Source organism: Pholis gunnellus, assembly GCF_910591455.1.
Source record: "Pholis gunnellus genome assembly, chromosome: 24".
In the NCBI taxonomy this organism is placed as follows: Eukaryota; Metazoa; Chordata; class Actinopteri; order Perciformes; family Pholidae; genus Pholis; species Pholis gunnellus.
The window spans coordinates 7,510,830-7,523,893 of record NC_136551.1 but is presented as its reverse complement, the minus strand read 5'-3'; the positions used below and the strand labels follow the sequence as shown (position 1 = coordinate 7,523,893).

Genomic DNA, 13,064 nt, shown 5'->3' with positions numbered 1-13,064 from the left:
TATTTAAAGATTAACGGGACAACTCCATGATCATACCTTGTCCCTTTATATTAACGGGCTGCTTTTTGTTTGTTTCCATACAGCCTAAATCAATTCATTTTGAGCGGTCTTTGCATACAGCAGTAATGTTACCAGGCAGGCATTCATACTGACAAACAGCAGACAGCTGCTGAGACAAACAAGAACCGGAGACGTCCGCCAGCGAAAAGGGCACTGCTGACATCCGATTGTAGGATATTTCTACTAATTAGATAGTCAGCCTTAGCACATTAAATAGCTTAAAACATACCTGCAAATATCAAATGTGTCACTTTACATGCACGTTACTCTTCAAAAGCACTGCTAACAAAACACCGTCTGCCGATTGCTTGTAAAGCTACAGTGCAACTTCGTTTACTGTGTCTCTGGTTCCCTGCCAGGACTCAGCCTGTCAGGGTTTAACTGTCAATCCAACACAGGCACACCCCTTTAGCGGCTGAGAGAAAAAAAAGATTATAATTTATAAACCTTCTTTACGTCCTTTGGAAAGTATAAAAATGAAACACAAGTCACATATGCCCATTTCCATGCGTTTGTTCATGGGTGTGTTTTACTAATACCAGCTCCAATCTCAGATCTGTTCCAGAAAGCTATCATCCAGAGTGGCACAGCACTGTCCAGCTGGGCAGTCAACTACCAGCCTGCCAAGTACACGCGAGCCCTGGCTGAGAAGGTGGGCTGCAACATGCTGGACACCATCGACCTGGTGGAGTGCCTGCAGAACAAGAACTACAAGGAGCTGATCGAGCAGTACATCACGCCTGCAAAATACCACATCGCCTTCGGGCCTGTGATTGACGGCGACGTCATCCCAGATGATCCGCAGATCCTAATGGAGCAAGGCGAGTTCCTCAACTACGACATCATGCTGGGGGTCAATCAGGGCGAGGGGTTTAAGTTCGTGGACGGCATCGTGGACAGTGAGGACGGGGTGTCTGCCAATGATTTTGACTTTGCTGTGTCGGACTTTGTGGACCATCTCTACGGCTACCCGGAGGGCAAGGACACTCTGCGCGAGACCATCAAATTCATGTACACGGACTGGGCGGACAAGGAGAACCCGGAGACCCGGCGCAAGACCCTGGTGGCTCTGTTCACCGACCACCAGTGGGTGGCCCCGGCAGTGGCCACAGCCGACCTCCACGCCCAGTACGGCTCACCCACCTACTTCTATGCTTTCTACCACCACTGCCAGAGCGACATGAAGCCCAGCTGGGCCGACTCGGCTCATGGTGACGAAGTGCCGTACGTGTTTGGAATCCCCATGATCGGCCCCACGGATCTCTTCAACTGCAACTTCTCCAAGAACGACGTGATGCTGAGCGCCGTCGTCATGACCTACTGGACTAACTTCGCTAAAACAGGGTGAGTGTTTTCTTGAGTTTTGATGCCATATGTGTGAGATTTTATTCCTGCAATATATGAGATACATCACCCTTGTGTGTTTGTGAGTCATCACTTAGTCAAACACACACTTTGGAATCCATCTTACTCTTAACACCGTCCTTCTAGAGTAAACATCTTTTAAACATTTTTAAAAGGAAAGAAAAGAGGCTTTGGGTAGAGCTAACAGCGGACTGAATGGCTGAATCCAAACTTCCACCCACCAGGTCTTTGGAGTGCACACCCACGAACTTCAATCTTATACAATTAAATGACCTTTAACAGAGAATCCATCTCTGATACTCCAAAGATGGATTCGGAGTTGGGTATCAACAGAGGTTCTGTTATGATAAGTGTATTAATAATGAACTCATGAGTCAAAGGGATCAAGTGGAGGTTAATAAAACAAGTGGAATCTTCCCCTGGTGCTGCGGCTGTTCTGGATTTGATGAGAGGATTTGCTCACTGTTTATATTTGGATCACGTCTTTTGTTTCATGCACCTTGAGATTAGGTATCAGGGTGTTTGCAGCCCAGTCATCCTGAAAATTCACTTTAAGTTGAATAAATACGGTGACGTCTTGATCAGCTTCATAGGCTGCAGCGTTCACTCCCCTGCTCTCTGTTTGGCTCCCATCCAGTTGATGCCTGAGGGGGGGGGGGGGGGGTGAAAGTGGCCATTTTTAAACTAATCTCCCACACACTTTGCAAAGCCTCGCGTCCCGCTTCATGGCAGGTTGACGTTTTGAAACTTCACATTGTGAATGTAAAAAATAATAATCTCTGTTTGGATGTACACACGATACGATCGGGTGTGATGATGTATGGTCTGGTTCTGAGCGTGTTGCTGCCATTGACCCAAGGTTGTGCTGGCTTTATTTTGCAGACAGAGACAAGTATGATTTCTTCTGAAGACTTAAAAATTTAGTTTAAAAATGTGAGTCGTATCAACATTTCTACATAAATATTAGAATACAAAAGGATGTAAAACTCTAGAACAACCTCAGTTCATCAGTCCAAGGGGCAAACATTAGCTGCTGGACACCCTGCTGTGATGTCAGGGAGGACTCAATGATTCGTTCACATAATTGTTTCATCTTTAATGGGAATTGTAGTTATAATTGTAAATGTATTTCTTTTGTCAAGTTTTCATTGACTCAGTTATCACTGCTTTACACAGCAGCACAGTGGTCCGCTTGTCCTCCTCTAACACTCCATAATGACTCTATTTTAAGAATTTGAGCCATTGGGTCAAATTAAAATGAAGGGGATGTCCCGTGACTTGCTAGTGGCATTATGTTCTTTATGCTTTTGTAAAGTGAGTCATCTTATAAGTAAACCAAACTAAAATAATACACATAATTATTATTATCACTCACTGGTCAACAGACCAACAAGCACTGATTGTTGACTCTGGTACATGAATGAATCTGGGAGCCACGAATCCCCCAAGTGGTGTTGTCTGTATTCGTTGGTATACAGGCTACAGTTCAGCGTGTACGGGAAGTGTGGAGGACAGCGGCTATGAGAGCGATAGTTTTAGCAGCAGCCAAGTCGGGTCAGGTAGAGTCGATTTTACGGCTTTGCTTTGGCACTGCTGAACAGTTTCACCAGAGCTGTTGGAAGGACGTACCAGGACCAGTCTTGAGAATTGAGCAAGTTATTAGAGTCCATTGAGCATATATTACAAAGTATACCTCAAACTGGATATCTCCTCCTTTGTTCTCTATGTAATATATATAAAATTCTTCATCCGGCTTGCCACAGGCTTCTCAGGTTAGAGCCTGATGTCTGTCCTAATCTGGTGATCACCTGGTTTATTTGTTCTGATCAGCAGCTCTCGCTGTCATACCTGCTCCTCGCATGTCTCTTCCATTTCCTCTTGCATGCTCTCCTCCCTACAACTACACTCGGCTTTTGCAAGCTTCAGCTTCTGCCAGCTGTTCTCAAAGGCAGTCCTAATCTTTTCATTCTCTTTAAAGGCAGCTTCCATCTTATCATTTTTTTTTCTTCCTGCCACCAAGCTTGGACTCTCCCACTCTCATGCACCTGGATAAGGGGAATTTCTCAAAGGCGGTTCATTTCTGCTTCTCTTTCATTAATAATCTCCTCCCACTTCCTGAGCTGGCTGTAAAGCTCCCGGTTTGGTTTCAGAGCTTTGCAAAGTTGTCTCCAACCTGTTTGACTTCCTGCTTTACATGGGGGAACTTTCCTCACAGAATGCTGCAAGCTGCTGTACTCATGGATCAGTTGAGCCGCATTCTGTTGAGTTTCTGAAACTGCTGCTTCAGGTTCTTCACGTTTCACAATGAAACAAATCACATTATGCAATAAAACCAGTATTAGGTTTAGGCAAGAAAAAACACTGAGACTTACAACAACCACCATAACTGGTCTTTCTCAATATGTAATAGTATGTCCCTAACTCTGACTGTTGCATAGTCATGTGGATATGTTTAATTAGTGTGTTCACCACAAAAAAAGGATCGCAATTTAAAAAAAGAAAAGAAAATTGGTGTCTATATACACGAATCAGTGGATTTTAATTTGGTGACTATTTCACGGACTGACTTGAGACTGGGCTGGTATGGGTGACCGACAGCATCATCCCAAATGCATCAAAGCGATTCCGTATATGCAGTATTGGAGCCAGGATTCTGGACCCCTTCTAGAGGGAGATGAATGGAAGTGAGAGAAAACTGTCACAGTTTTGGACTTTTGTTAAGTTGTTCCTTCCCTTTTATTTTGACTTCCCCTGCCTCTTGTGTCCTTGTCTGTTTCCCGCCTTGGTGATTGTCTGCCCCGCCCTTAATTGAACCCTGCTGTGTCTCATCACCTGCACCTTCCTTGTGTATTGAAACCCTGTGTGTCTCCTCTTGTTTCCTGGTCTGTTGTGGTTCCTGCTCCCTGTGTTCTTGGACTTTCTTTGTTATACATTTTTGGACTTCCCCGCTTGACAGTTTTGTGTTGAGCTATTCTTGTCCATTAAAACTAGTTCAACCCTCTGTTTGACTCACATTTAGTGTTGATCATTTCACAACTACCTTAATTAATTAATTATTCTAATCATTACATTCATAAGTGGTACTGTCTAATGACGACTGCTATCTAGTCACCTACTCTTGGTACCAATGTCACACGTCTGGTACGTCACATCTAATAAAGCCTGATTAAATGATCCTGTTGACAGCTCTCAGGCTCAGTGATGTGTAAAGCTCATATAATATATGTTAGACGTTATATATATAGATGTTATGTATTTTAATTATTCCATTGGGGTCATGTAAATGACCAGACACAAAAATAAAACCATCCATTCATTGATTTTATAGCTTATGTTATCATTTCACAGAGTGACAAAACAAGCTGCTGTTCAGCATAATGTTCTCTTGTTCCAGATGAAGGGCAAACACGACATTTATGATATATTATTTTCCACTTTTATTGATTTTTGATTCGTGGTTTTTCTTGATCGTGAATATAAAAGACATTCACTCCTTTTCTGAATTTTAACCCTTTAAATGCAACTTTGTTTACATTATGCCTCTGTTCTTTTTTTATGAAAAAGAAAATCATTATTGTAATCTGAGTGCTATTTTCCCCCTGCAGTCTGGGATATGTCAACTATTGGCAACAACATTGATTTTGATGCATTGCATCAAAAGCTGCAGACCTCTATAATAGAGCAGCAATGCTCCCAGTGGAAACCAGGGAAATAGCATGCATTCATGTTCACATAAGAACATTACTCAATATGGTGGAACAAAAGTAGAAAGTACCATTTTAAAGCCAGGGCTGTAGATTGAAAGCTGGAATTATTAGCATGCATGATTTTATGTGATCAAAAATGGTTGTTTCAATGGGACATTTTTGCTCTGAAGTGTCTGTTGTATGGCTACACAGTTTATTATAGACTTATTTTAAGAGCTAAGGTTTAAAAAAAATATTATCTGAGGTATTTAGACTATTGTTTTCTGCTAGCGTCAGCTAACTTTTTAAGTGTCAAAACAATTCTAACACCCGAAAAAAGTGACTGAGAGTGACTGACTCTGGAGTGACTGATCAGAATCAATTAATGATCAATGAGAATTGATCCATTCTGGTTTCTATGGGGGACAGTTTTAACCATTTTAAAAGGGAACATTGGCACAGTGGCACACTCTAGCTCAAACTCTGCACATGGACTGTTCAACTACAAAACACAGTCTTGCAGTTCAGAGCACTGCAGCTTTTTACATCCCGTCTTCGGCCTCCAGCTGTATTAAGTCCAGTTAAGAATCCAGTTGAATGAGCAGAATTCTCCAGCCCATGAAGTAAAAGGCCAGACTCTGATGTATATTTCTTACGTTGACTCCCACAACAAACACTGGCAAAGATGTATTCCTCTTCTATGGAAGTAATCATCACAAATGGGCCAATATTTAGAGCTTAACTGGAGATTTAGGGCTCACGAACAGTAAGCGTTAACGCCAATAAACAGCACGACTATGTACAGTCACTGCTCAACGACGCACACAGTGGCTCTCTCAAAAGGCCATACATGTGCTTCTATTGACTGTCGCAGAGCAGCCAGACTCGGAGACACGGGGACCCAGACAGTTGCTGCTCATGGCTGGTTACCTCGGACTACCAGCACCGCAGGAAGCACAGCATTACCCGTGCTACACTCAGCGGTCTACAGTCACGTCAGCGTCTGCTGTGTATTTCACCCCTCCGCTTCTACACACAGAGGGTTATTTTGGGCTGGAAGGCTAGTGGTGGAAGAAATACGCAGATCCTTTATTTATTTTAAAGGACCAATATGTACCTATAGTATGTGAAAATACTACAGGTACTTTTGTAATTCGTTAACTTAAAGTTTTGAAATACAGGGCTTTTATTTAAGTATTTATTGTGCAGTAAAATGTTCATGTCACAACTGTTACAACAGTGAAGTTTACACATTTATCACAGAAAGCCTTTGTTATAAACTCAGCTCAGGGATTTTTAAAATGAGTGTGCGTTTACCAGACAGAAGGTTCGAACAGAACATGTGTCGATATGCATCATGGGAAGTGTAGAAGCCAGCAATTCTTAAGCTTGATCTATAATAGGGACTAAAAGTCCTCCCAACGATCGACTTCACACGAGGCGGGTGTATCGCTGACTAACCAAGGAAGCGCAGCGTTAAGAGTGAAGTTTTTTGGATGAGCGTTTCTTGCGGAAGCTGCAAGCAGCAAGCCAAGCAATCAGCTGAACGGACACGGCTATAGTTGTTGGTCAGACAAAATACATAAGCAATTTGAGGCTATTGCTTTAGGCCCTAAAAACTTGTTACGACCATTAGTCATTGTCATTGATGAAGCGTAGAAAAGCGCTCTATTACCGTATATGTTTATAATTCAAAAGGTCATGCAACATTTTCATTTAAAGCTGCTCTGGTGGCAGACAGTAAACAGTAACACTGGATACATTACAGCTCATCCAAGTATATGACAGCATCTGTTCCACATATTGTGACTGTGGAATTTCTGCTTTCATACACCTGACTAAGAGGAGTACAGACTTAGTATATCCACCTATGGCAAGAGTCCCTGCTATCATCAACAGATTGGATGGAAACAACATATGCAAGCAACATATGCAAGCAAAACAGGTATTTTGCAGTTCAATGAGCACCGAAGGCCCCAAACATTGTCTTTTTTTTTTTTTTTCCAGCAAATTCAGTAGTGGCATATTGTTGCAGCATATGTTAGCACTGAGATGATAGGCCCACCACATGCTAGCTGTGCCTTATGTATAGTTCCATATGTAGCCACCAGTTGGAGGGCAGACCTTGCATTATGGCAGAGTACAACCTTTTTAATGAGAGATCCACACTAGACAAAGGCACAGGTGAAGCTGTGTACATTTTGGACCCACAGCATGTGTTTGCCCCACCTTTTAATAGATCAGTCCCCTTGGCAACAACATGAGTGATGATGTAAACATATGTCATTGTTTGTGACCATCTCCAAATATCCATCCATATACTTTCAAAACAGGCCATTTGAAATGGTGAAATAAAAAGAGGAACAAGCAGATGGTGTGTGTGTGTGTGGAGGTCTGTTGTGTTTCCAAATTTACTCCCCTCCTTTGTGCACGATCAGTGGAACAAACTTCCAGAAACTGTGATTACTTTGTCTCAGAACTCTTTGCCTCCCAGAAGACCTCTATTGCTTGGACAAGCTCCTAGTTTGTGCCAAGTTAAGATCTTTTCAAAGCAACCGCACCAACCAAATTGATTCTGTAAGTGTCAGTGATGACTCTGGAGGAATCTGAACTCAGCTGCTGCTTCTTACTCAATGCGTTGTCTTACTCCGGGTATTATCCTGAAAGAGAATCAATGGTTTGGCTCAGGATAGCCTGATATATTAATCTGCTGTTTCAGCTTGACAGGTAATCCTTCTCAAGCATGAAGCAACTCCCCTAAGCCAACTTCACTGTAGGCTCAGTTTTAGGCTCACTTTAGGCTCAGTTTTAGGCTCACTGTAGGCTCAGTTTTAGGCTCACTGTAGGCTCAGTTTTAGGCTCACTGTAGGCTCAGTTTTAGGCTCACTTTAGGCTCAGTTTTAAGCTCACTGTAAGCTCAGTCTTCGGCTCACTGTAGGCTCAGTTTTAGGCTCACTTTAGGCTCAGTTTTAGGCTCACTGTAGGCTCAGTCTTCGGCTCACTGTAGGCTCAGTTTTAGGCTCACTGTAGGCTCAGCTTTAGGCTCACTGTAGGCTCAGTTTTAGGCACGCTTTAGGCTCAGTTTTAGGCTCACTGTAGCCTCAGTTTCAGGCTCACTGTAGGCTCAGTCTTCGGCTCACTGTAGGCTCAGTTTTAGGCTCACTGTAGGCTCTGTTTTAGGCTCACTTTAGGCTCAGTTTTAGGCTCACTTTAGGCTCAGTTTTAGGCTCACTTTAGGCTCAGTTTTAGGCTCACTGTAGACTCAGTTTTAGGCTCACTGTAGGCTCAGTTTTAGGCTCAATTTAGGCTCAGTTTTAGGCTCACTGTAGGCTCAGTTTTAGGCTCACCGTAGGCTCAGTTTTAGGCTCACTTTAGGCTCAGTTTTAGGCTCACTGTAGGCTCAGTTTTAGGCTCACTGTAGGCTTAGTTTTAGGCTCACTGTAGGCTCAGTTTTAGGCTCACTGTAGCCTCAGTTTTAGGCTCACTTTAGGCTCAGTTTTAGGCTCACTGTAGGCTCAGTTTTAGGCTCACTTTAGGCTGAGTTTTAGGCTCACTGTAGGCTCAGTTTTAGGCTCACTGTAGGCTCAGTTTTAAGCTCACTGTAGGCTCAGTCTTCGGCTCACTGTAGGCTCAGTTTTAGGCTCACTCTAGGCTCAGTTTTAGGGCTAGAGTAAAGGTAAGTATCAGGTAGGAGGCTTATTAACTCACTTCACAGACCCACCCACCCCCCAGACTTAAGGCAAAAAACAAGCCGTATGAATGTGTTATTTCCCCTATTCCAAAAGGGTGTATTTGAGTATTTCTGTACACTGGGATCCCTAAACAGTAAAAACTGTCTATGACTGGAAAGCTGAAACTCTTGTGGATTCAATAAGCCCAGTTGTATTCATATGCGATGATGTCAGTCCCCATAGTAGCCATTTCTTTATTACTATTGTGACCACCAGGATAACCACAGCCTTATGAAATGTTACAACCACAGACTGCAGAGCTAGTCTTCAGAAGGCTTTCCTAGGTATAGCGACTATATGGGTTAATTATTGAGATTCATATAATTATTGAGATTCATATACAGTACAGTTGACCTGCTATCTCCCCCTAAAGAGCCCCTGTTCCCCACTATCATAAGAAGTGCTATATAAATAAAGCTTATATTATTATCATTTGAACCATGTCAAATTTTATGATCAGACTGAACTGCTATTTTATTTTCACTTTAATTAACATACAAATATGGACCAAAAAGTGTGATCACACTGAAATGTAATTCCAATGTGTTAAAATAATTTAATTCATATCCAGCTCTGAACTTCCATACAGGCTCAAATGTAGTCGTATATTCTGTCACAATTCCATACTGCATATACAGTTTATACAATATCTATACTCATCTATATGTGCAGTTTTTGCAGTTGGTAAAAGATAAATCAACATACTTAACTATTTTAAACGTGCACCATCAATCAAACTACAACTTTGAAATGTCATTGAAACTATTAAACTGCACAGACGCGCAGATCCAAAATGTAATAGCTATTTGCTATTTTATGGGATGTTCCTGGAGCTGTTTTACCACCATCATCCTCAATTACTTTTGCTTCTTGCAACTATGTGTAGCTTCTCCATTTCCTTTTGCAAATTCCATTCTAAGGCAAACGTGGCCATCAACAGCACATCCACTAATAAAGAGTTTTAGCCTGACTACTGACTTTTTGATTTTTGCTACTTTTCCAATGTGAATACAGATTGAAATCATGCATAGAAATAGTTTGTACTATGGACTTTGGGGACACAGCTGTACAGTGCATTAGCAACATTAGCATGCAGACCTTCTCACAGTAACACTTTGCGTTTAATACATTGCATTCATTTGAATGAAGAGGAGGTGGAATTGCACATCCATAACACACCCATGGTCCCACGCATAGACTGCACAGTGCCCACACACACACACACACACACACACATCTATCTGTATCCAGTCAACAAAAACACACCCTCACTGTCTGTTGCTTATACATAGGCAGGAGTTCATCAGTGCTCCTCTGTGGCCCCCAAAATGCAATGCATGATTCAATACTCCCTCCTCTTGAGTATTCAGACGTACACACACACACACCAACCCAACAACACACACAGCTACACAAACACTCCAGTGTGTCGGCTCCAAGGTTGTTGTCTAGCCTTCACTCCCCCTCACCTCTCCAAAGTTAATGAAATCGCTCCCACAAAGTCACTAGAGAGGAAGCTCTATTCCAGACTACAGAGAAGTAACATCCCGGGTGAGATTGAATATTAAGAAAATGTGACAACAGACCTGGAAATGTGTCATTGGTGTATAAAGGACACAGAACATTTTGTCAACACGGGCCTTCAAATTCAGAGTCACCTCGAAAAACGCATTAGCTTTGAACAGTAGGAGCAGAAAAATAGAAGAAAGGCTTTGACTTTTTGAAATAATTACACATGTGGAAGTGTCACAAATGATTGCTAAGTGGATCCAACCAAATGAATCACGATGCTTTAAAATGAATGGAAGGTAAAAAGGCGTTTACACATTCACATTAACCTGTTTCGAACATGGTCATTTTGTTTTAAATGGTGATGAAGGTGAATGTTATATTAAGAATGTTTCCTGTTATTTTATGTCCCATTTATTCATTCTTGCTGTGTAATAATGGACTTGGACAGATGTGCCGTATTAATGATTCCGCCCTGTATACAGCTCCATAGAAAAGAGTTTGGTACTTTGATTACATCTCCTTGATTTTTTATCTCTTCTTCCTTCTATTTTCCTCTTTCAGGGATCCAAATCAACCAGTTCCACAGGATACAAAGTTCATCCACACAAAGCCCAACCGATTTGAGGAGGTAGCCTGGACCAAGTACAACCCCAAAGACCAGCTCTACCTTCACATTGGCCTCAAACCTCGAGTCCGAGACCACTACCGCGCTACCAAGGTGGCTTTCTGGTTAGAACTAGTCCCGCATCTCCACAATATAAATGAATTTTTTCAATACGTATCCACCACCACCAAAATACCTCCACAGGATACCACCCCTTACCCTTACACCAAACGGTTCCCTGGCAAAAACAACTGGCCATCCACCACCCGCCACCCGGGGGTCCCACCTGCCAACACCAAACAGACCACTGACCAGCGCAAGAGTGGCGACCTGACCGATGAGTCGACTGTGGTGATCGAGACCAAGAGGGACTACTCCACCGAGCTCAGTGTCACCATCGCAGTGGGAGCATCCCTGCTCTTTCTGAACATCCTCGCCTTCGCTGCACTCTACTACAAGAAAGACAAGCGGAGGCACGACTCCAACCGGCGGGTCCCCACCCCACAGCGCAACTCCGCACCAGCCAACACGCCCTCCACCGCCAATGACGTGGCCCACCTGCAGAGCGAGGAGCTGATGTCCCTGCAGATGAAGCAGCAGCAGCTGGAGCACGAGCATCACCACGAGTGCGAGGCGCTGCAGACCCACGACACGCTGCGCCTCACCTGCCCGCCCGACTATACACTCACGCTGCGCCGCTCGCCCGACGACATACCCCTGATGACGCCCAGCACCATCACGATGATCCCCAACTCGCTGGCTGGCATGCAGCCTCTGCACAACTTCAATACTTTTGGCGGCAGCCAGAACAATACCAACTTACCCCATGGCCACTCCACCACGCGGGTATAGCGCCACTGGGACGGTATGGCGCTGGATTCCCTCTGGATCAGCCACTAACCTCGCAAGGCAAATATGAGTGGCTAACTGTGTGAAGCACAGACTTAGAAGATGTTATTTTGGTACCATGTCTTCTGGAAAAGCATATACAGTATAAATTGATCCTGAAAATATTCAAAGTGAATGTTACTCTAGTAATAGCTCTGCTTGGAGCTAAGCTTCACGGATGGTTTTTAAGGAGTTTGACCAAAAGAAAAGGCAACCAGGGGATGACTATTATTATTCTTACAATATGAATTGAACAGTTTCCGTGTGACAGAGAAGCTTTTGCAGAGGCTTTTGTGCCATGAATACAGTACACAAAAGGAAGACAGTGGCAACCATTGTCGAAAAGCAACAAATAAACGTCGGAATCATCCTCTTTTCATGATCCTTCATGCATCAGACACCTGACTTGGGCACAGAATTCTACACCCCAGCCTGAAATGTATTTATGAAAAATTTGTAAAAAAAAAAAAGAAGAAGAAAAGAAGAAAAGAAAAGAAAAAGGTATATAGTTGTGCGTGGAAATTTTGAAACCTAAAAAAGAAAAAAATATGTATTAAAAGAGACCCTTCTATTATTGTTTATTATTATTATTTTGGCTGCCATCTTTTGGGTTTCCCAGCTTGTGCTTTCTGTTTAGGTGCGTGTAAATATATCTAAACATTCATTCTTCTTCTGATCACAACCTGCGTTTCAATGTTTTTCCACAGAACAACCAAAATGCGAACACAATCCCATCCTCGGAGAGGTGCACGCTGTGCGTCTGCAGGTCATTACATACAGCACTGTCTCGTACGTTGCTTTGTTTCCACTCTTTAGACATCGCATGTCCAGGAGGAGCTTTACTCTCCATCCTCAGACACGTCTCCTGTCTGAGAATGAAGGACTGACTTGATCCCATCACCCGCTGTCATCCTGTTATGCTTCTGATAGTTTTCTTTGTGGGCTTTTTCTGTCTCGCAATCTCAGCACTGCCTGAGCTTACAATGTGACCAGCAATGTATTCATTAGAAATAAAAAAGGCAGTGGTTTTTTTGTATCAATATTAGTTGGATATGTTTGTAAAGAAATATATGTTAGATATTTCAAATTGTCATATGCTAGCAATATGTAAAGTATTGTGCCAGGCTTGTGATATTTCGGGTTACAAAAGCAAGTGAATGAGTGTAAATATTAATGATATTAATTATTATAAAATTACAACAAAAGTAACCAATAACT

The 13,064-nt window shown here is 42.7% G+C and overlaps 1 protein-coding gene across 2 annotated transcripts in view; it reads left to right on the top strand.

The window, feature by feature from the left end:
- nlgn4xa (neuroligin 4 X-linked a) overlaps positions 1 to 11,810 on the top strand; it is a gene marked incomplete at both ends in the record, with an annotated part of 70,495 nt that extends 58,685 nt beyond the window's left edge. For both annotated transcript variants that reach the window (XM_079185315.1, XM_079185316.1), the window contains 2 exons: positions 615 to 1,404; positions 10,916 to 11,810. In XM_079185315.1, the coding sequence (XP_079041441.1) occupies positions 615 to 1,404; positions 10,916 to 11,810 (1,685 nt within the window). The remainder of the gene's footprint in view (positions 1 to 614; positions 1,405 to 10,915) is intronic.
- Positions 11,811 to 13,064: the final 1,254 nt, after the last annotated feature.